The sequence below is a fragment of the Suricata suricatta genome, chromosome 9 (assembly GCF_006229205.1).
Source record: "Suricata suricatta isolate VVHF042 chromosome 9, meerkat_22Aug2017_6uvM2_HiC, whole genome shotgun sequence".
NCBI lineage: Eukaryota > Metazoa > Chordata > Mammalia > Carnivora > Herpestidae > Suricata > Suricata suricatta.
The window spans coordinates 78992371-79017544 of record NC_043708.1 but is presented as its reverse complement, the minus strand read 5'-3'; the positions used below and the strand labels follow the sequence as shown (position 1 = coordinate 79017544).

General features: G+C 36.7%; 1 protein-coding gene across 1 annotated transcript in view; it reads right to left on the bottom strand.

Moving 5' to 3' along the window:
- FAM98B (family with sequence similarity 98 member B) overlaps positions 1–25174 on the bottom strand; it is a 34693-nt gene that overhangs the window by 6484 nt on the left and 3035 nt on the right. The window contains exons 2-6 of the mRNA XM_029952502.1: positions 20065–20210; positions 18766–18900; positions 12426–12604; positions 9130–9210; positions 8458–8574 (exon numbers count right to left, since the gene is read on the bottom strand). Coding sequence (XP_029808362.1) covers positions 8458–8574; positions 9130–9210; positions 12426–12604; positions 18766–18900; positions 20065–20210 — 658 coding nt within the window. The remainder of the gene's footprint in view (positions 1–8457; positions 8575–9129; positions 9211–12425; positions 12605–18765; positions 18901–20064; positions 20211–25174) is intronic.

Sequence of the window (25174 nt, the reverse complement as noted above, 5' to 3'; positions counted from 1 at the left end):
CACAAATGGAAAAGAATTTCAAAAACACGGAACTTCTCCCCAAGGAGTGAAGGGTTGGAGGTCCGCATAGGTACTCCAACCCTTAGATCCTACACAAGAAAGAAGAGCACCCCGAAAGCCAGACTTTGAAAACAGAGATTACATCCAGGAAAACCACAGACCTGCAGGGAACAGAGAATCTGCTCTTAGAGGGCTCCAGAGAGGCAGCCAATTGCTAAGACACACTCTAGGGATGGGAACACTGCCAGATGCCATCCTGGAACTCTCAATCTAATATACTAACGCTGCCGGCACCCCACTGAAAGCCTCACCCACTGGCAGAGTCCCACAGCAGGGCGGCATACACAGCTCACACAGAAAATGCCTCCTGAGCATGTAGTGATGAGGAGGGATTGCAGTTCTGGGCCCCACAGGACATCTGTACAAAGCCACTCCTTTAAGACTGGGAGCGGCAGCCAATTTGCTTAACACATAGAAACAGAGAATCAGACAAAATGAGGAAACAGAGAAATATACTCCAAATGAAAGAACAAAACAAAACCTCAACAAAAGATCTTAATGAAACAGAAGTTGTCTGAAACAGAGTTCAAAGTTATAAATCAAAGTTCAAAGTTTATATCATAAAGATGCTCATCAAACTCAGGAGAAGAATGGATGAAGTATAAAACAGTACTAATGTTCAATAGTGTAAGACAGCACTAATCAGAGCTGAAACATACAATAAATGAAATAAAAAAGACAGAGGGAATCAAAAAGTATAGTAGAGGATAAAGAACAGAAAGTGACCTGAAAGACAAGGTAGTAAAAAGCACTACATCACAAAAACAAAAAGAAAAAAGAACTTTTAAAAATGAGAAGTGTTTAAGGGAACTCCAAGACATCAAAGGTACTAATATTCACATTATAGGTCCCAGAAAGAGAAAAGAGAAAAAAAAAAAAGGGCAAGAAAACTTATCTGAAAAAATAATGGCTGAATACTTCCCTAACCAGAGGAAGGAACAGACATTCAGGTCCAGGAAGCAGAGAGCCCCAAATAGAGATCCATACCACTACACATTGATAATTAAAATATCAAAAGTTAAAGATAAGGAGAGAACCTTACAGGGAATAAGAGAAAAAAACCAACTAGTTGTATACAAGGAAACTCCCATAAGGCTATCAGCTAATTTTTCAGCAAAAATCTTGCAGACCATAAATGAGTGACATGATATATTCAATGTGCTGAAAGGAAAACTTACAACCAAGAATATGCTATCCAACACAGTTATCATTCAGAATTGACAGGGAGATAAAGAATTTCCCAGACAAGATAAAGTTAACAGAGTTCATCAACACTTACCAGATCCCAAAAGAAACTTTAGAAGGATTCTGTAAGTAGAAATAAAAGGCCATGACTAGAAATAAAAAAATACATGAAAGAAAAAAATCTCACTGGTAAAGTCAATTATATAATAAAGGTAATGGATCAACTACTTATAATGCCAGTATAAAAGCTAAATGCTAGTATAAATGCTAGTATGAATGCTAGTATGAAAGCTAAAAGACACAAGCAGTAAAATCAACTACAACTACAATAACTAGTGAAGGAATATATAAAATAAAATGACAACATGATGCCAAAAACATAAAACACTGGTGACGAGGGAGAGTATGCATTCATTAATATAATATAAATGAAACTCATAGTAACCATAAGCAAAAAACTTTACAATAGATACAAAAAAAAAAAAAAAAACTGAAGCAAAGAGAAGTTGAACCTAACACTAAAATAAGGCATCAAACTCAGGGAAAGAGAGCAAGGGAAGAAGACAAGACAGGGAAGAACTATAAAAATAACCAGAAAACAATTAACAAAATGGCAACTGAGTATATACCTATCCATAGTTACTCTAAATGTTAATGCAATAAATTGTCCATTCAAAAGATACCTGTACCCTTTGAACGGATAAAAGAACAAGGACCATTTATATGCTGCCTACACAACCCTCACAGCAGATGTTAAAACAAAAAATGATGAAAGTGATGAAATAAAAAAGATATTCCATTTAAATGGAAAACTGGATACCAATACTTTTATCACACAAAATAGATTTTAAAACACCATTAAAAAGTTAAAGGGGCATTACACAGTGAAAGGGAGGTCAATCCAACAGAAAAATATAACATTTGTAAATATTTATGTCCCCAACACAAATGCTCCTAGATATATAGAGCAAATATTAACAGACATAAAAGGAAAAGTTGAGAGCAATACAATAATAGTGGGAGACTTTAACACCCCACTTACATCTATGGATAGATCATCCAAACAGAAAAATCAACAAGGAAACACTGGGCTTAAACAATACATTAGGCCAAATGGACTTAATAAATACATACAAAACATTAAAAAAGAACACACATTCTTTTCAAATGCACACAGAACATTCTCCAGGACAGACAACATGTTGGGCCACGAAACAAATCTCAATAAATTTAAGAGAACTGAAATTCTAAAATGCATCTTTTCCAACCAAAACAGCATGAAACTAGAAATCAATTACAAGAAGAAAACTGGAGGGGTGCCTGGGTGGCTCCGTTGGTTAAGCATTTATCTTGGGCTCAGGTTTCGTGGGCCGTGGATTTGAGCCCCACATCGGGCTCTGTGCTGACAGCTCAGAGCCTGGAGCCTGCTTCTGATTCTGTCTCCCTCTCTCTCTGCCCCTCAGCTACTCATACTATCTCTCTCAAAAATAAATAAGCATTAAAAAAAGGGAGAAAACTGGGAAAAATTAGTGTGTGAAAACTAAATGTGTTAAAAAAAAATGAGTCAATGATGAAATCAAAGAAAAAATAAAAAAAAATACTGGGACAATGAAAATGGAAATACAATATTCCAAAATCTATGCAATAAAACAAGAGCAGTTCTAAGATGGGAAGTTCAGAGCAATAAAGGCTTACCTCAAAAAACAAGAAAAGCCTCAAATATTCTATACCTAAAGGAACTAGAAAAGAGAAAAAGAACAAAGCCCAAAGTTAACAGAAGGAAGGAAATAATAAAGATCAAAACAGAAATAAATGCATTAGAGGTTCAAACAAAACAAAAAATAGAAAAGATCAATGAAATAAAGAGCTTGTTCTTTGAAAAAACCAAAACTGATAAACCTTTAGCCAGACTCATGCAGAAAGTGATATCCCAAATAGAATTAGAAATGAAAGAGAACTTATAATCAGTAGCACCAAAATACAAAGGATATTAAGAGATGATTGTTGAAAAATTATATGCCAACAAACTGGACAACTTAGAATTAATAAATTCCTAGAAACATACAATCTTCCAAGACTGAATCATGAAGAAACAGAAAATCTGAATAGACTGGTTGTTAGCAATGGAGTTGAATCAGGAATCAAACAACTCCCAACAAAAAAAATTCAGTACCAGACAGCTTCAAAGCTAAATTCTACCAAACATTCAGAGTTAATCGCTATACCCTTCTCAAATTATTCCACAAAATTGAAGAGGATGGAATGCTTTCATACTCATTTTACAAGGCCACCACTACCCTGAAACCAGACAAAGGCCCTAACCAAAAAATTACAGGCCAATATCCCTGATAAACATAGACACAAAACTCATCAACAAATGATTAGCAAAACGAATTCAACAATACATCAAAATGAATATATACCATAATCAAGTGGGATTTATTCTGCAGACGCAAGATGGTTTAACATCTATAAACCAAACAAGATACACCATTTTAACAATATGAAGGATGAAAATCCTAGGATGGGGCAGCAAGCCTGGGTGGCTCAGTCAGTTGACCATATGACTCTTAATTTCAGCTCAGATTATAACCTCACAGTCCTGAGATTGAGCCTGCATCAATCCATGCTGGGCATAGAGCTTGCTTAAGATACTCTCTCTCGGGGCGCCTGGGTGGCTCAGCTAAGCGTCCGGCTTCAGCTCAGGTCATGATCTCATGGTTCCCGGATTCGAGCCCCGCGTCAGGCTCTGTGCTGACAGCTCAGAGCCTGGAGCCTGCTTCCGATTCTGTGTCTCCTTCTCTCTCTGCCCTCCCCTGCTCACGCTGTCTTTCTCTGTCACTCAAAAATAAATTAAAAACATTAAAAATAAAAAAGAAAGATACTCTCTCTCCCTCTCTCTCTGTCCTTCCCATCTCACGCACATTCTCTGTCATGCTTTCTCAAAAAAAAAAAAAAAAATCATATGATGATATCATGTCAATATATGCAAAAAAGCATCTAACAAAATCAACATACATTAATGATTAAAAACTCTCAACAAAGTGGGTAACGTACCTCAAAAAAATAAAAGTCATCTACAACAAAAGCATTGCAAATATCATTCTCAACAGTGAAAAGCTGAAAGATTTCCCTCGAAGATGGAAGAAGTCCAAACCAGAGCAATTAGGCAAGGGGAGGGGAAAAAAGGTGGCATTCAAACTAGAAACCAGAAGCAAAACTGTCATTAAGTGTAGATGACCTGAAACTGTGTACATAAAACCCTAAAGACTCCACCAAAAAAACTATTAAAACCAATAAATGAACTCAGTAAAGCTGCATGATATAATATTAATATACAAAAATCTGTTGTGTTCCTATATATTAATAACAGACTATCTGAAAGAGTTATTAAGAAAACAAATCTATTTACAACTGCATCAAAAAACAAAACAAAACAAAACATGAGGCGCCTGAGTGGCTCAGTGAGTTAAGCTTCCGACTTCAGCTCAGATCATGATCTCACAGTTCATGAGTTTGAGTTCTGCATCAGGTTCTGTGCTGATAGTCTGGAGTCTGGAGCCTGCTACAGATTCTGTGTCTCCCTCTCTCTCTCTGCCTTTTCCCTGTTTACACTGTCTCTCTCTCTCTCTCTCTCTCAAAAATAAATAAACCTTAAAAAAATTTTTTTTCAAACAAAGCAAAACCCTAGGAATAAAACCTACCATGGAGGGGAAAAACTTGTATACTGAAAATTACAAGACACTGATGAAAGCAACTGAAGACAATACAAATAAATGGAAGATATACCATGCTCATGAATCAGAAGAATTACTACTGTTAAAATGTCCATACTGGGGCGCCTGGGTGACTCAGTTGGTTAAGCCTCCGACTTCAGCTCAGGTCATGATCTCACATTCGTGGGTTTAAGCCCCGCATTGGGCTCTGTGCTGACAGCTCAGAGCCTGGAGCCTGCTTCTGATTCTGTGTCTCCCTCTCTCTCTGCCCCTCCCTGCTTATGCTCTCTCTCTATCTCAAAATAAAAAACATTTTAAAAAAATGTCCATACTACCCAAAGTAATCTACAGATTCAATGAAATCTCTATCAAAACACCAATGGTATTTTTCACAGAACCAGAATACCACTGTTATAAAATAGTACTAAAATTCCTATGTAACCAGAAAAGGCCCCAATTAGCAAATGCAATTGTAAGAAAGAACAAAACTGTACATATCATGCTCCCTGACTTTAAACTGTACACAAACTGTAATAATCAAATCAGTTTGGTACTAGAGCAAAAACCAGACACATAGATCATCTTCTCACAATAGAGAGCTCAGAAATAAACCCATGCTTATAGGGTCAATTAACCTACAACAAAAGAGGCAAGAATACACAATGTGGAAAGGACAGTCTCTTCAATAAATGGTGCTGGGCAAACTGGACAGCTGCACGCACAAGAATGAACCTGGACTATCTTACACCACATACAAAAATATACTCAAAATGGATTAAAGACTTAACATAAGACCTGAACCCATAAAATTCCTGGAAGAAAACAGTTAGTAAGCTATATGGCATCAGTCTCAGCAGTATTTTTTCAATCTGTCTCCCCAGGCAAGGACAGCAAAAGCAAAAATAACTGAGATGACATCCAACAGGAAACCTCTGCATAGCAAAGGAAACCAACAAAACCAACAGCAACCTACTGAATGTTTGGTTGGAATGATATTACCAATAAGGGTTTAACATCCAAAATATATAAAGGACTCATACAACTCAGTATCAAAAAAATCAGATTAAAAAACGGGCAGAGGACCTGACCAGACATTTCTCCAAAGAAGACCTACAGACAGCCAACAGGCATATGAAAAGATGCTCAATATCACTCATCACCAGTGAAACAGAACTCAAAACCACAATAACACCTCACACCTGTCAGAATGGCTATTATCAAAAAGACAAGAAATAAAAAGTGTTGGCAATAATGCGAAGAGGGAACCCTCATGAACTGCTGGTGGAAACATAAACTGGTGCAGACACTGTGGAAAACAGTATGAAGCATCCTCAAAAAATTAAAAATAGGAACTACCATATGATAGAGCAATACCACTTCTGGCTATTTACCCAAAGAAAACAAAACCACTAATTCAAAAAGATATTGCACCCCTATGTTCACTGCAGCATTATTTACAATAACTAAGATATGGATGCAACGTATCAGTAGACACTGATAGATGAATGGATAAAAAAGATGTGGAGAGATTGTCTGTTTGTATACACACATATATAAACAAATAATGGAATATTATTCAGCCATAATAAAGAATGAAGTCTGGCTATCTGCAACAGCATGGATAGATTTAGAGGGTTTAATGCTAAGTGACATAAGCCAGAGAAAGATAAATACCCTATGATTTTACTTATATGTAAAATCCAGAAAGCAAAGCACATAGCTTTTCAATGTCTTGCTCTTAAATATGAACAACCAAGAACCATCCTGCATTTGAAGGAAACCGTAAGCAAAAGACCAAGAAACACCAAAAAAACTTACCCTGGAGGAAAGAGATAACTGAAGACAATTTTTTTTAATTTTTCATCTTTATTTAAGATGAGAATACATCCATAAAACAAGAAAAAAAACATGAAAAAAGGAAAACTCTGGAATCAAAAAGATTCCCTGGAAATTAAAAAATGATGGCAGAAAAAAAATTCAATACCAAATACAAAACAAAGACATTTCTAAGAAAATGTATCAAAAAAGGAAAACAGATGAAAAATGGGAGAAAAAATAAAGAAACTTAAGTGGCTCTATGCAGGATGTCCAAAATCTGACTAACAAGAATTTCAGAAAGAGAAAACAAAGAAAACAAAAGGAAAGAGATTAATGAACAATATAAAAGCTAAGAGTCTGCAGATTCAAAGGTCCACTTAGTGTTCACAACAAATGGAAAAGATCCATATAAACACTATGAAATTTCAGAAATCCAAGGCTAGAAAAAAGCCCAAAAGCTTCCCAAGAAAAATTTTAAAAGTCATCCCAAAGGACACAGAACTACATCAGGTTTCTTACAAGTAGAACTAAACACTAGAAAACAATGAAGCAATGCCTTCAGTATTTTTAGGGAAAAATAGTTCCAACCTAGATTTTTATATTTACTCACCCTATCAATCAAATGTGACAACACAATAAATGTATTTTCAGAATGCAGGGATTCAGAAAAATCACCTCCTATGCACCCTTTGTTAGGAAGTTATTTATGAATTCACTACAGCAAAATGAGGAAATAGACAATGAAAAAGAAGGCCAAAGGATCTAGGAAATAGTGGAGTAGTCAAGGACAGCCATGCAAAAAATGCAGGACTCACTGGAATACTTGTTTTTAAAAGTATACTGAGAAAGAAAAAAGGAGCTGCAGCATGTGATAGAGAAATACAATGCAAAAAAACCAAAATCCAACAGAAGGAAGATGAGGGATCTAATAAATCAAAAAACAGCTCCCCCAAAGATGTCCTAATTCCTAGAACCTTGAATATGTTACCTGGCAGCTGTAGATGTGATTGATTAACTCAACGATCTGCAGATAGGAACATTATCCCGTACTGTCTGGGAGGGCCCAGTATAATCACAGGAATACTTGAATGTGAGCCCTATAACTGTCCCAGCTTACTGTCTGGAGACTTCCTAGACTATGATGCAGAGTGGAGCAGGGTACCCAGACGAAGCGCGAGTACACATTAAAGGCATAATGGGAGTGATGGGAGACAGCTCTCTAGAAAGCTAAGTGATGAAATCGATTACTTAGGAATGCCACCACCCTCCAACCTCCTCTTCAACTAGAACATAGTTGAGCCTTAAGACACCTTTCACAAGACTTGTTCTGGCATCAGCACTACCTGTACCTATTCCAATATTCTCCTTTTTTGACCACTTGTTCACTGTATCTATTTCACTGCCTCGTATGATGTCCCTTCTTTTATGCATATCTCTGCATAAATCACAATATCTAGTAGTTTAAAATAAATGTGAAAAGATTTGGAGAGAAATGAAGATATGTGCAAACAGGGATTTACAAAAGACTAGGATCATTACATGAGAGCAGTAGTTGGCCTGGGCGTGTGCTTCAGATTGAGTGGTAAGTGCAAATGTGTACAGTTATGTAATGACAGGGCAGCCTAAAGAGCTGTCACAGAGTACCACCTACAGGCCACAAATGGGAAAACAGTCCTACCTTTGCTCTATCCGACCAACCAAAGGACTGCACTGTCACATCTAATCGTTTCATCAACATCCGTCGACGACATTCGTATTCACAGGAAAGAGCTTCATTGATTCTTTCCAGTTGTTCCTAAAGAATTCAGAAACAAATAACAAACTTTACACTCTTTATAGACAGAAATTTGAAAACTGTGGTCAATACTTCCTACTGATTCAATAGATATTATATGTGGTAACCATTTTCTGATCCTATGACACTTTATGGGAATTTTTTTTAAATAATAAAGAGTATCTGAGAGAACATTTATGATATTCAGAGATTAAACATATGAATTAAACTCTACAACTGGTTATCTTCAATCATGCGTTTTAAGCAAAATATCTACTTGGTAAGTGGTCTGGACCAATAAGAAAAGAAAATAACAAAAATGTACACTTTGTTGGCTTTGAGCTAGTATCCTATTCTAATCACAACTATGCTAACCTATTGGGCGCTATATATATATATACTCTTGGCCAATTAATCGGAAATGTCAGGACCTATTACCCTAGGATGTCAATCCATTTTAATTCTCTAAAATAATTAAATGTATGCTACCCATTGTAAAATTCAGGTGTCCACTAATAAAATTAAATCATAGTCACTAATTTAATTACATAAAGCAAACAGAGCAAGGGATTTTACCGCCTGTTCCAGATTTAAATCAATTTTCAGCAGTGGTTTTCCCACATGATTTTTCTGGACTTTTGAGAGAATATCCTTCACCTAAAAGTAAATATAAAAGATTGTGAAAAATGTATATCCCTAATTTAAAACAATCTTAAAATACTGTTTTGACTGTTAAAAAATAAATGAAATCTTAAAGTAAAACAAATACTAAGAAAGAATCAGCACAGTATAGGTATCTTCTTTTCCAGAATAAGAAATAATGTACATAGACAACTAAAGAAGTAGCTACTAAAAATTTTACTGAGAATCTCTGTGGTCTTATGTTAAGTAATTTGGGGAGCTTCTCCTTGAAATCGCTCATTCTTTTAAAAATGTTTTTTAAATTTATTTTTGAGACAGAGAGAGACAGAGCATGAGCAGGGAGGGGCAGAGAGAGAGGGAGACACAGAATCGGAAGCAGGCTCCAGGCTCCGAGCTGTCAGCACAAAGCCTGACATGGGGATCGAACCCACGAATGTGAGATCATGACCTGAGCCGACATCAGAGGCCTAACCGACTGGGCCACCCAGGTGCCCCGAAATGGCACATTCTTATACATACTTCTGTATACATTCTAAGTGCAAGCATTCTGGATTCACTGTTCAGCAAAACATAGGAGGGCAAGACCTAAAATATAGTCACCACATACACATTTCATTACTTTTGTAAAGTTACTGAATTACTTGCAACACTTTTATTTCAGTAAAGAATATATTAGACATTTGTTTTTGCTCTAGAAATATCAGCCATTCCAAAACAGTAATTTATCCTGAGCAAAACGACTGAGAAATGATAGCCTAAGTTGGGCTCACCCTAACTGAAGAAACTTTCATTATCTAAAATAATTTCAAAACAGAACAATATATCTACAGTTTTTTTATTTAATGTTTATTTATTTTGAGAGACGGAGCATGAGTGGGGGGTGGGGGCAGAGAGAGAGGGAGACACAGAATATGAAGCAGGCTCCAGGCTCTGAGCTGGCAGCACAGAGCCTGATGTGGGGCTCGAACTCATGGACCACGAGATCATGACCTAAGCTGAAATCAGAGGCTTAACTGACTGAGCCACCCAGGCTCCCCTACAGTTTCTTAGTTATAAGGTACAATCAAGAACAGTTCAGATTCTGAGGGATATGAAGCTTATTTAATGTTAAGGGCACCCTTTAAGAAAAAATTAACATTTATAAACATGACATTAACTTAGAAACTGGTGGTAGTGATGGGGAATGACTGTAAATGGACAGAAGGTTCTTTGAAGGGTGATGGAAATGCTTTAAAATTAGATTTTAATAATGGTTGTACTCTCTAAATATAGTAATATTCATTTAATTATCTATTTTAAGTGAGTGAATTTAATGACATGTAAACTCTATCTTGAGAAAGCTACTTAAAAAAAAAATTAGCGCAAAAAGACTTGTACAAATGAGAAGCTGCGAAGCTCAAGTTCTAGTAGTTTTGTGGCAAATCTGCCTCTACAACAATACAATTCTTGTTATAAATAACTTTCTTCTATAAATAATTTTCTTAAGATATTCCACTTCTGTAGATTTGCCGACTATTGCGAACACCTCCAGTCTTGATTATTTCATATATTACTAAAAGTCTGAGTTGTATCTCCTCACTCAAGAGAGATTCTGAATGCATACTTATAATTTTATACATGTAATCATGCTCAGCTCCATTCCCAGGATTTCAACACTGGACACCAGTTTCAGTAAGGCTGAGAGTTCAACTCAGAGAGGAAGTTAAGAGCACAGACTTTGGAGGTTGCCTGCCTTCAAGCTTCAGGTCTGCCGCTACTACTTAGAAACCTGCTTGTCTAATTTATTCTTTCAGCACCTCAGTTTCCTCATATGGCTGTTGTAGATAACAGTAACTACCTCATTATATGTGATGTGAGAATTAAGTGAATTATTATTTGTAAGCATTTATAACAGTAAATGTATATATTTGCCATTAATATTACTATAGTTACTTCAGAATCACATTTAAACAGCTTCAAGTTAGAAAACACTAATTTTCTTTCCCACTGGTGACAAAGCGTATTCTGCACACATCACCCATACAATAAGGAATGTGGAAGAAAGTCCTTCTAGGAAAATATTTGGCTACAATGGCCACAGTAGCAAGTACCTTTAAATTAGCGTGCCAGCACTTGAACCTGGGCATTATGGCCTACTTCAAGTAGAGAATCAAGAGGTTCGGGGATATTTTTAATAGTAACAGACAGATAAAAAAGAAAAGCCTCTTTGGAATCAATACACAGAAGCACTGGAAGATTAGAAAGAGCCTAGAAATCTGTCTCTGTGAAATTACCCCACACATTTTAGCCAACTCTAGATCATTCTTAATCCAGAGGAAAAGAGACAATAAGCATTGAAGAGTAACTTGTTATCTCCAGAACAACGCTTTTGAGTGATTTACAGAGTTATTCGTCGGTCTGCAGGTTCCACAAAGAGAAAAAATGTTTTTTAAATCATGTTTTCATCTTAATGACATCAAAATTCTGTTATGGTCAATTAAGACAAATCTTTTTATTTTTTCCATTCATAAATTATTAATGCAAGAGTATTTTACCCAAGGATTTAGTATAACATAGCATGTCTAAAAATGGAGCTTTAGCACCTGTTTTTGAGGGTGAGAATGTTTTTTACCTTTAAAATGAATCCTGTGTTATTCCCCTTAGAGGAATCCTAGGAAATAGGCTGGAACTTGGACTGCAAGAGTAACATTCTCTCTAACATGTGACTCAAGAGGGAAGAAGAGTAGTTTAATAACTGAAGAAAAAATTTCAGGTTTGAGGTATACAGCTTATGGCTGTTTTTAACAACATCAGGGTACAGATTCATTCATTTTCTATACAACAAGCACTTTACTCAACACCTATCCACTAGAAACTGTGCTGCTTATTGCCAAAGACAACCACATTGCAATTCTATTAACAATATCCTTTTTTTTTTTTATTTAATTTGCCTTCAAATTTGGGTTACTCTACTTCTTTCATTATATTAAATTAGAATTTTATTTAGGAGAGGAATCCTTTAAATTTCAAAGTGATTTATATCACAGAAAACTCTTGCAAAGCCTAAAGACTCTCATTCATTAGGATCTGATTCCTGAATATTAGCTACTGGCAAATTAAGTCACATGCATATGAACTCAGAATCCAAAATTTAGTTTACAGGAAGATGAATGGAAATAATTTTATTTTTAATATATTTACATGTTATCATTTAGTTCTACTTTTGGGAAATGAAAAATAAAACACAATACCTTTGATTCCACTTGGTTTAGCATAAGCGGAATGTCGGAAGTCGCTGACTTGGGTACACCAAGCGTATCACAGATAGCTTGAACTTCTTGATAAATTTCACTGTTTTTATCTAATTGAGAATTTTTACGTTTCTTGTTCTGTAGTATCTGTACAGCTTGAAGCTCTGTACTTAAAAATACTACAATAAAAAAGGGAAAAACAATGTTAAAATATGGAAGAACTTCTTAAAAATCCCACTGTAAAGATATATATCCAAAGGAACTGAAATCAGGATCTCAAAGAGATTTGTACTGCCCTGTTTTCTGCAGCACTGTTCACAATATCCAAGATATGGAAACAACATAAGTGCTTTTCAACATATGAATGAAGAAAATGTGGTGTTTACATACAATGGAATATTACTCAGCCTTAAAAAAGGAAATCCAGCCATTTACAACCACATGGATGAAACTGAAGGACACTATGCAAAGTGAAATAAGCCAAACACAGAAGGACAAATACTATGCGGTATCACTTTTATGAGCAATTTAACATAGTCCAACTCATAAAGCAGAGCAGAATGGCGGTTGCCAGGGGCTGGGGGAGGAGAAAACCGAAGTTATCAAATATAAATTTCTGAAAAACTGGTTATCTGTTTTAATGAAGTTTTCAAATCAGAAGGACTTGGCATAGTCCTCATAAGCAAAGTCTGATAAATTTTGGTCAATTATACAAGATGATTAAGTTCCAGAGATCAGCTTTATAGCAAAGGGACAAGTTAACAATACTGTATCGTATACCTCAAAATTTGCTAAGGGGGTGCCTGAATGGCTCAGTCGGTTAAGCTTCCAACTTTGGCTCAGGTCATGATCTCAGTTCTTGAGTTCAAGCCCATATGGAGCCTTATACTGACAGCTCAGAGCCGGAGCCTGCTTCAGATTATATGTTTCCCTTTCTCTCTACCCCACCCCTGCTCACACTCTGACTCTCTCAAAAATAAACATTTAAAAAAATGTTTTTGGGGGGGGCACCTGGGTGCCTCAGTTGGTTTAGCGTCCAACTTCAGCTCAAGTCATGATCTCACAGTTTGTGGGTTTGAACCCCCTTCGGGCTCTGTGCTGACCACTAGCTCAGAGCCTGGAGCCTGCTTCAGATTCTGCGTCTCTCTCTCTCTCTCTCTCTGCCCCTCCCCTGTTCACACTCTGTCTCTCTCAAAAATAAATCAATGTAAAAAAAAATTTTTTTTTAATTTGCTAAGAGGTGAGACCATTATGTTAAGTGTTCTTATCACAAAAACAAATTAAGGAGGGCAGGAGGAAGCTTTTTAAAAATAAGATACTACCTACTGAAGAATTTAAAGTCCAGCAGGAGAGACCTATCAGTAAATCAACAAGTTAACAATGTACAAAGTGTAAAACTGAAAATATTCTCTCAAATGCGCAGAGTGCTTAACCCAGGGGAGAAAGTGTACCTCTAACTGATCTAGAAGCTGACAGAGAGGTTTGAAGAACCAATGGCCTTCAGAACAGACCACCCCAGGTTGTTCACAAGTCCCTTCACTGTCATTTAATCCTTTCACTAGCCATAATAAGCAAATTACTCAAAACTGCTACATGATTAGAGTTTTGTTTTAAATTCCATAGTGTTTAAAATACTGAATTTTGTTTTTGTTTAAAGTTATGTACACACAGGGGCGCCTGGTGGCTCAGTCAGTTAAGCGTCTGACTTCAGCTCAGGTCATGATCTCAGATTTTGTGGCTTCGAGCCCTGGGTCAGGCTCTGTGCTGACAGCTTGGAGCTTGGAGCCTGCTTCAGATTCTGAGTCTCCCTAGCTCTCTGCCCCTCCCCTGCTCAGGCTCTCTTAAAAATAAACGTTTAAAATATTTTTTAAATAAGTAAAAATAAAGTTATGCAGACATACTACACACAAACCCCACAATACAGTAGTTTCAACTTCACCTGAGAAGACATATCTGAGTAACTGTTTAAAAGTAGTTTTATTGCACTTCACTTTACGACACTTCACAGATGACTCCGTTTTTTGTTTTTTTGTTCATTTGTTTTACAAACTGAAGGTCTGTGGCAACCCTGTGTTGAACAAGTCTATCAATGCCATTGCCATTTTTCCAACATTTGCTCACTTTGTATCCCTGCATCACATTTTGGTACTTCTTTTCCTTTTTTAAACTTATTATTTATTTGGGTGAGGTGAGGGGTGGGAGAGAAAGGGAAAAAAGGAGAGGGGGAAGGAGGGAGGGTGGGGAGGCAAAAGAGGGAAGGAGAGAAAGAATCCCAAGCGAGCTCAGCACTGAACCTGTGATGCAGGGCTCACTCTCATGAACCAGGAGATCATGAGCTGAGCCAAAATCAAGAATCTGGACGCCTACCAAACTGAGTCACCCAAGCGTCCCCCCTCATTTTGGTAATTTTTGAAGGAGTTTAAAAAACTGCTACTCCAGTGAACACACGAATAGGAAAGTACAACACCCTTACTGCTGATATGGAGAAAGCTTTAGTGATCTGAATGGTAGACCAAACCAGCTACAACATTCCTTAAGCCAATCTAATCCAGAGAAAGGCCCTAATGCCCTTCCATTCTATGAAGGCTGACAAAGGTGAAGAATCTGCAGAAGACAAGTGTGAATTTGAAGCTAGCAGAGGTTGACTCATCATGTTTAAGGAAAAACGGTATCTCCACGGCATGAAAGTACAAGGTGAAGCTACAAGTATGATAAAGAAGTTGCAGGAACTTATCCAGATATCCAGAATATTTAGCTAAGATAGTTAATGAAGATGGCTACACTAAACAACAGGTTTTCAGTGCAGATGACACAGCTTTCTATTGAGAGATGCTATGGAGGACTTCTCATAGTTAGAGAAAAATCAATACCTGGTCTCAAAGCTTCAAAGGACAGGCTGATCCTCTTGTTAGGGGCTAATGCAGTTGGGGACTTGAAGCCAAAGCTCATTTACCACTTGTAGGACCCTTAAGAACTATGCTACCCCTACTGTGCCTGTGCTCTATGAATACAACAACAATGCCTGGGTGAAAGCACATCCATTTACAGCATAGTTTATTGACTATTTTAAGCCCACTGTTGAGACTTACTACTCAGAAGAAAAGATTTCCTTCAAAATATGATGGCTCACTGAGAATGCACCCAAGGGCTCTCATGAAACGTACAATGAATTAATGCTGTTTTCATGGCTGCTGACACAATATCCATTCTGCAGCGCACAGATCAGGGAGTTATTTTGACATTTAAGTCTTATTATTTACAAAATATCATCCTTAAGGCTCTAGCTGCCATAGACAGTGAATGCTCTGATAGATTGAGGCAAAGTAAACTGAAAACCTTTTGGAAAGGATTCGTCATTACAGATACCATTAAGAACATTCGTGATTTAGTGAAAGATAAAAATACCAGCATTAACAGGAGTTTGGAAGAAGGGGACTCTTCCACCTTCTTGGCTCGTGGATGGCTTTGAGGGTTCAAGATTTCAGAGGAAGTTAACTGCAGATGTGGGGGAAACAGCAAGAAAACTAGAAGCAGAACTGAAGATGTGACTGAACAATCTCATGACAAACCGCAACAGATGATGAGTTGCTTCTTATGGATAAGAAAATGGTTTCCTGGGGAGTCTGGGTGGCTCAGTCGGTCAAGTGTCCAGCTTCGGCTCAGGTCATGATCTCACAGTTTGTGGGCTTGAACCCTGCATCAGGCTCTGTGCTAACAGCTAGCTCAGAGCCTGGAGCCTGCTTCGGATTCTGTATCTCCCTGTCTCTCTGACCCTCCCCTGATCGTGCTATCTCTGTCTCTCAAAAATAAATAAAAAACATAAAAATAAAATTAAAAAAAAAGAAAAGAAAATGGTTTCCTGAGATGGAATCTTCTCATGGTGAAATACTGTGAAGACTATTGAAATGACAACAAAGGATTTAAAGTATTCCATAAATTTGGCTAATAAAGCAGCAGGAGGTTTAAGAAGATGGACTCCAATTTTGAAAGAAGTCCTACTGTGGGTAAAATGATATCAAACAGCACTGCATTTTATAGAGAAATCATTTGTGAAAGAGTCAACTGATGCAGCACACTTCACTGCTGCCTTACTTTAAGCAATTGCCAGAGCCGCCCAAACCCTGAGCAAACACCAACATGATCAGTCAGAGGCCATCAGCATAGAGAAGCAAGTCTCCTCTATCACCAAAAGATTACAACTTCCTGAAAGTTCAGTGATAGCTAGCATTTTTTTTTGGAATAAAGCATTTTTTAAATTAATGCTTTATTAATTTATGTACACTGTTTTTTTTCAGACATAATGCTATTGCACACTTAATAAACTACAGTCTATTGTAAATTTAACTTTTATATTTATTGGGGTAACCCAGTATACATGACTGGGAAACCAAAAAGTTCATTTGACTTACTTTATAGTGATACTGACTTCTTTACAGTGGTCTAGAAATGAACCCACAACCTCTCTCCCCCTCAAGGATTGTGGACCAGTAGATCTGAAGTAGGAGTTAAGTGTGTGCATGGTGTTAGACCCAAGGTGATTCTCAGAGGCAGCCAGGATCGAGAGCCACTGATTCAAGGACTCTTCCACGCAATCTATACCCGACAGTCTAAGGAGCTCACAAAAAGTTAAGACCAGTATGTGTCAAACTGTACTTTTGCAGACTATGCCAAGGTCCCTCTGATTTCAAAACTTCGTGCAAACAGACCACCAGTTCTTCAAAAATGTGTCCTTTGGACAGAACCTAAGCTGGTCTGCCCTTGTCCTCTGGGGAAGTGTTCTATGAATACTACAAACGAGAGTTCAGTCTACGATCTAAGATGCTAACCCAGGCAGGTGGCAGACAATACAGTGAAGTCTTCCTCCCACCACGGATCTTTAGGCGCCCTCTCCAGAGGCAATCAACATTCATGTCTCGGGTATCTTCCTAGGCATGTGTGTATGTATATTGAGAATGCAGATCTACCATCTACATGTTTTTATTTTTTTATATAAACAAGAGCATACTGCACATGTCCTATATTTATTTTTTTTAATTCACCAATATATCTCAGAAATCATTCCATACCAGCACATCTGATATACTTCCATTCTAATGGCTATACAGAGGTATCACTGCAAAGATACACCATTTCTATTTAACTACTATAAATAATGCCATAATGAACATTACTTTTCATATATCTCTGTATACTTAGGGAAATAAATATGTATTCCTAGTCATGGGATTTCCAAGCCAAAAGGTAGATGAATTTTAATTGTGATATTGAGAATTTGCCCTCAAATAATTAAGATAAAATATATATAAAGTAAAAAACTGTTGTAATAGTTATTCTCCCACACTTTAATTCCTATAGTATATGAGGATACATATTCTCCCAAACTTGTATTATCACTTTTTTTGGTATTTAACTTGTCTGTTAAGTGAAAAATGGTACCCTGTCATTTTGCTTTTGTAACTCTTTCAAATTTGAGAATACATCTTTTCATGTTTAGAACCAATTTTTTAAGAACTTTTTTCTGGGGGCACCTGGGTGGCTCAGTCAGTTAAGCAACCGGCTTCAGCTCAGGTCACGATCTCATGGTTCATGGGTTTGAGTCCTTCATCGAGCTCTGTGCTGACACATCAGAGCCTGGAGCCTGCTTTGGATTCTGTGTCTCCTTCTCTCTACACCCCTCCCCATTCATACTCTGTTTCTGTCTCAATAATAAATAAAAACATTTTAAAAATTTTAAAAATAAATAAGTAAAATGTTTAAAGGACCCCAATACAAATAAATGGATCTATTATTTATGGTTAAGTGTCTGGATATAGGGTAATCTATTCTTCAAATTCACTCCTGACAAAAATGGGTCACACTCACTAGAATTCAAATGGTCAGAGGGCACAATCATTTTTAACCCTAGTGCCGAGAGCAGTTTCCAGTACAATAACAGATGATCAGTAAATATTTCCGAACCAATTATCATTCAATGTCTATCACTAAAAACAAGATCTAATAATCTACTTAGCTGCCTAATTTCAGAGTTTTAAGAAAAAACGGGACTTTAGATGACCAACTTTCTTCATTTAGTCATAAATGCTGAGAGGTGAATTACATCAAGGAAAATATACCAAAATAATATATAAATCACAAACCTGGCATTCTATATTGACCAAATAAATCTTAAGGGTTATAAATCTTGGCACAATAGAATCAGCTTCACTATTTTAAGTGGAATATTAAAACCTTTTTAACATGAAAAATGTCTAAAGCTTCATTAATGAAACTCATAAATCTTGAAAGTAACAAAAACCACATCTAACACATAAGTTTAAACGCTCAAAGGAAGATAACTTACATAGAAGCTTCAAACAGTCATCCTTCTTTTTTAAACGATCTTGAATATCTCCTGACACGAGCACAGAATATGGGCATGCCATCTCTTTTAAAAACCCACTTATCTCAAGCTGGAAGCTTTCTAGGTCATCTCTCCCTTTAAAAAAGAAAAATCACAAAATACTTACTGCACATTTTACCATATAATCTGAAATCTATAACTCTATAAAATCTACCACTAGTTGATTTCAATTTTACATTTAATTATATATTTTCAATTTGACGTTAAATCCTTATATGTGTGACCCCAATGCTTAGGTAAAGGTAATCAAACAATTTCTACATAAAGAAAAGAACACATTTTTTTTCTTTTATTGTCAGGTTGGTTTCCAAGAAAGGAACACTTAAATTTAAGAACTTAAGTACCTAATCATGAGATAAGTATTTTTATATTTCAATCCCTGATAACTGTTTTCCAACAGACTTTCCACAAAAGCAGATAAACTGGAAGTATTTTACATCAGTAACAAATACTAAAGGTGTTTCTATGACTATAAAAACTAATGGGCTTCACAGAAAATGATGTATGTTCTATTTCTATGGATTCAGATTAAAAAATGCAATCATCTAATTAAGCTTCATTGCTTATCTTTCTTTCATAATCTAATTAGGCATACATCTGTGCCATATGTTTTAAATTCAGATAATTTTACTTTCCTTCAAGAGAATTCTATTGGATTTGTCAAGAGAGGAAAATAAAAGGATAGCTCTAGAAGGGAAGGTTACTTTGTGCCCTATCAAATGCTCACTAATTTTTTATTTTTCATTTTAGTTTGCTATCTGAAATCCCACCAAAGATCCACAAGGACTCCAGTTACCAAGACAGTAACAAATTAAACATTTCTGATCTGGCACAGGCATTTTTTTTAATAAAAGTATTCCTAGGTGAATCCATGTCCTGAGTTACAGGCTTGGTAATTATAATTTAAGTTAGGAATTATATATACTTTAACAACAAAAACAAAACCTAAATACAAAATAAGCAGGATTCAAAAACTGAACTTTTTAGATAATTAAATTGACTCTACTTTCTCTAAAAAATGATACTAAGGTTAAAACTATAAACAGTCACTGTTAACAATCTTATGTAAATTTAAGAACCAATTTTGAATTAATATAAAATTTATTCCAAAGTTATTCTGTAGTTCTTCATAAGGTTACTGATTTTTCTTTGCAGGCACATTGCAAGTAAAACTATAAATCATAAGCCATCATTTCATTTTACTACTACAGAAAAGTAAACAAAATACAATGCCAATACCAGCGGAAGTGATACTTTCTTCCAAGTCGCACAATGATTTTATCTGAGAGCCTAACCAAACACAGAGCTCTGAAAATTCAGGCGAAGATAGTCCACCCTCTGCGGCCTTGGTAAGGGCTTGCTCTTCTAACAGTGGTCCCTTATACCTAGAAAGAAAGACATAAAAAGTTAAAAAAGAAAAAAAAACCTGACAGTACTCTATATCAAGGCCTGCTGTCTATTTTTGTAAATAAAGTTTTACTGGAACACAGCTAATAAATGTATCCATTTACAAACTATCTCTGACTGTTTTCATGGTACAACTGCAGAGTTGATAATATGGTCAGCAAAGCCTAATAAAATTTTTACTATGGGGTCTGTTATAGACGTGGTTTGCCAATTTCTGGCATTTGGCTTTTTTCCAACATTTTATCATTCTTTAGTAAAATTATCAACCAACTTTAAGATAAATCCTATAACTGACACAAAGTCAAAAAGAACAGAGTCTAAAAACTATACACTAGTTACAAGAATGAGTAAACAAATTCAGTAAAAGAAAGAAGAACGGATACAACATTCTTTTTTTAAATGTTTATTTATTTTTGAGACAAAGAGAGACAGTGTGTGAATGGGAAGGGGTAGAGAGAGTGGGAGACACACAATCTAAAGCAGGCTCCAAGTTCTGTGCTGTGAGCACAGAGCCTGACGTGGAGCTCAAACTCACAAACTGTGAGATCATGACCTGGGCCAAAATCGGACGCTCAACTGACTGAGCCATCCAGGCACCCCGTATTTTAGTTTATTTTTTGAGCAAGGGCACAAGTGAGTGAGGGGCAGAAAAAGAGAGAGAATCCCACAAAGGGAAAGAAAGAGAGAGAGAAGTGGGGCTCACCCAATGCGGGACTCAAACTCATGAATGATGCATGACACCATGACCTGAGCAGAAGTCAGATGCTTCTGAGCCACTCAGGCACCCAGATGCAAATTTTAAATTAAAAAATTAAAACTGAGGGGCACCTGGGCGGCTCAGTCAGTTGAGTGTCGGGCTTCGGCTCAGGTCATGATCTCATGGTTTGTGGGTTTGAGCCCCACATCAGGCTCTGTGCTGACAGCTAGCTCAGAGCCTGAAGCCTGTTTCAGATTCTGCATCTTCTTCTCTCTCTGATCTTCCCCTGCTCCATCTCTCAAAAATAAATAAAAAACATAAAAAAAAATTAAAACTGAAAAGTACCTACCTAGGAGATCATTTTAACCTAAACCATTTATTTTATAATTTTGTACTTTTAAACACTGCTTTGTATTTGAATAAAACCTAAAATTTTCTAAGTTTATATATTAACTTCACTGAATTATACACCAGTTTTCTACGTTTATTGTTCTTCTTGCAACTATTTTTTTTTTACCATTATAAACTTTTAGATTTTAACATATTTGATGGGTTTTAATCCACTGGCAGTTATTTATTTATTTATTTTTGACACTTAAGTTGTCCCACCTCTGCTTAGTGGGAGCCCATTCATGTTGGCCAAAGAATTCTTTGATTTATTCCCAGTATTCCCTGAATACTTTCCCTGCTTTCTATGACAAAATGTTCCTGCCCCATACCTGTAATTGGCTATTTCTCCAAAAAGATCTGATTCTTTTCAATTTTACTTAGAGTACACAATCTGATACTAAAGTTAAGTCATTGTATGTGTATTTTTTTAAGAGAAATTACATGAGGAGTTCACAGTGCTATTTCTAATTCAAATTTAGAATTGTAGGATATTTACTTATTCTGTTTTGCATTTTTATTTTCCCACAGAATGAAAATTTTGGTTTCTAATGACATTCACAGAATCCTACTACATCTAAAAATAGATGTAAATTACAGATAGTCTCAGAATAGGAAAATCAGCATTATTACTAACAATAAAATTACTGAAAACTAATTTTTTATCTTCAGAATATATTCCCTTAAAGGGCACCTGGGTGATTCAGTCAGTTAAGCATCCAACCCTTGGTTTTGGCTCAGGTTGTGATCTCACAGTTCGTGAATTCAAGCCCCACATCAGGCTCAGTGCTGCTGGTGCAGAGTCTGCTTGGGATTCTCTCTCTCCCCTTCTCTCTGCCTCTCCCCTGCTTGCTCATGTGTGCAGGCTCGCTCGCTCTCGCGTGCGCGCGCTCTCTCGCTCTCTCGCTCTCTCTCTCTCTCTCTCTCTCTCTCAGCAAACAAACAAACAAACAAGGGGTGTCTGTGTGGCTCAGGTCATGATCTCATGGTTCCTAAGTTCAAGCCCCGCATCAGGCTCTGGTGTCAGTAGAGCCCGCTTCAGGTCCTCTCTCTCTCTCTCTCTCTCTCTCCTTCCCACTCACTCTCAAAAATAATTTTTAAAAAATATAAATACATAAATAAACTTAAAATATATATATATAGACAAACAGATTACAGTAAGGATATATAGAAAATCTCTTTCCATGGGATGAAACCACCTACTCCTTATACTAATAAACATATTTCATTGTGCTTTCAATTTTCAGCAATTTTTGTTTTGATTTCATTTTACTTAATTTTGCTTTATAATTATGCAAAACATGTACATTGTTTCAAAGTCTAATTTACAAAAGCAGGTATGTTCAAACTAATTTAGTGTGCAATCTTAATCTTGTTCTCTCTACTCTGTTCCTTCCCCCCACGGCATGTTTATTAGTTTGGGGTCGTCATTCCATGATGTTCTTAAATATAAACACATACTTTTTTAGGTAAAAGCAGTCTACTACACACCATCCTATTCCTTGCTTTAAACACATACACACTCGTACACACACATATATTTACATAGAGCAGACCCCGAAACCTGGGTTGGCACCCCTAACCCTGCATATAACTTTGGACTCCTGAAAAACCTAACTCCTAATAGCTTACTGCTGACTGGAAGCTTTACTGATAATATGAAAAGCCAATTAACACACACTTTGTATGTTATTATGTATTATATATACATACTCTTACAATAAAGTAAGCTAAAGAAAATCATAGGAGTTTTATAGTACTGTACATATATTTTTTTTGAAAAAAGTCCCACACAGTTCAAATCCATGTTGTTCAAGGGTCAACCATACTGGAAATCAGCAGAGACACTGCTCAGTTATTTTACAGTTATATAGTACTCCACCATCTGGACTACTAGGTCCAGGGTTATTTGCAGTGTTTTGCTATCAAAAATTTGGGGTGCACCTGGGTGGCTCAGTCAGTTGGGCATCTCACTCTTGATTTTGGCTCAGGTCATGATCTCAGAGTTGTGGGATCAAGCCATGCATCAGGTTCTACAATGAGCACAGAGCCTGCTTAAGACACTCTCCACCCCTCCCAAGCCCCAAATAAAAATTTAAAAATTAAGGCTTATGAGGTTAAGACACCTGCCCCAAGTAGCAGACTAAGCACAGTAATGGGCAAACATAGATACAGGTACAGATATTGATAATTGTATTATTTATTTAGAAATCATTTAGCCTTTACAGCAATCAATGCTTTGAAGTCAGCATTATCTCAATTTTATAGGATCATAAGTAACTATGTGATGACACTAGGATTTAAATCCAGATTTGAACCTACACACTCCACAGGAACTCAAACTTCTGTCTATACTAATAAAGAAACTAAGTAACCTGGCTAGGTGACATAGCCAAGTAAAGGCAGTGCTAGGACTAGACCACTGTCTCTGCTCCTATAGGCACGACTGGTTCCTCCATATGTTACCTTTCCTCCAGATCTTACAGTGCCTCTTAGTGAGTTTTAATAGTAAACACCTTCTTTCCCCCTACTTGCTTTCATTTCTGCAAAAAAGAAATAATCATAAGCTCTTCAATAAATTTAATTAATTATATAATTGGTGATTATTTTTAACTGAAATGTCACTTACAAATTTAATAGAAACTTTTAAAATCACCAAAAATACTGAATTGAGAAGGGAAAAAAAAATACACATCTTAATGTCTCAGTTCATCAAATCAGGTAAAAATTAAAAACAAGAAAAAGTGCATTTAACCAACTGACTACCTAATAACAATCTTAATTATAATAGCAACTAATAACACCAACTGCTCTTATGCCAGGCCAGTGCTGTGTGCCTTATGTATTTAATTGCCTCACTTACCTCATTTAATTGCCTCAATATCTTATAAGACAGCGATTATTGGGGCACATGGGTGGTTCAGTCAGTTAAGCATCCAACTTCTGGTCATGTCATGATCTCACTGTTCCTGGGTTTGAGCCCCACATCCGGCTCTGTGCTAACAGCTCAGAGCCTGGAGCCCGTCTTCAGATTCTGTGTGTGTGTCTCTCTCTCTGACCCTCCCCCGCCTGCACTGTCTCTCTCTTTAAAAATAAATTAAATAAATAAATAAATAAGAAAGAAGTTAGGGATTATTATTATGTCTTAATTTGTTCTATGTTATTTTTAAGAAAGTGCTATTCTTATTCCCAACACTAGGGACACCTCCCCTAAGCCTAGACTTCCCTACAGTTGCTGGTCTGGCCCTGCTTCAATCTGGATGATCCACATCTTCAACTCCATTAAGGCCATTGGCAAATCTCCACAAATAACACAGCCACTGCCTAATTTACTTTCTCGTTTCCATTTCCATCAGCCAACATTCACAATATAAGACCCTTTCCCACCCCCTATCACTTATACACCCTACTGGCCTGCTTCTGACCCAGCTCTCCACCTCCTGCATCCCACCTTCTCCACTATGTTTCATCCATGAACGACAACTCTCCTAGACTGTCCATCTCTTCTCAGAAAGGTTATTCCTACCACCTCTAACTTTGGTGATTTTACGCTCTGAAGTTCTTCAGGATCAGATGGTAAAGTTTTTGTTCTTTTTCTTTCCTCAAACAGCATCCATGTAACTGCTCCCCCATCATCTCTCTCGGCTCAGCCCAGTCAGATTTGCCACCTTCTTTCTCTTGTGGTTTTCACCTATTAATTGCCTGGACGTTCTCCAACATTCCTTGTGCTGAGTCTTCCTCTCCATTTCTATGTCTGCCATTTATTTATCTGTATGTATACCCTATACGATAACCTCAGTTCTAATTCCTGAACTTTCTCTTTTCCGACCTTTGCCACTTTGTCAGTGAGCCACCCCT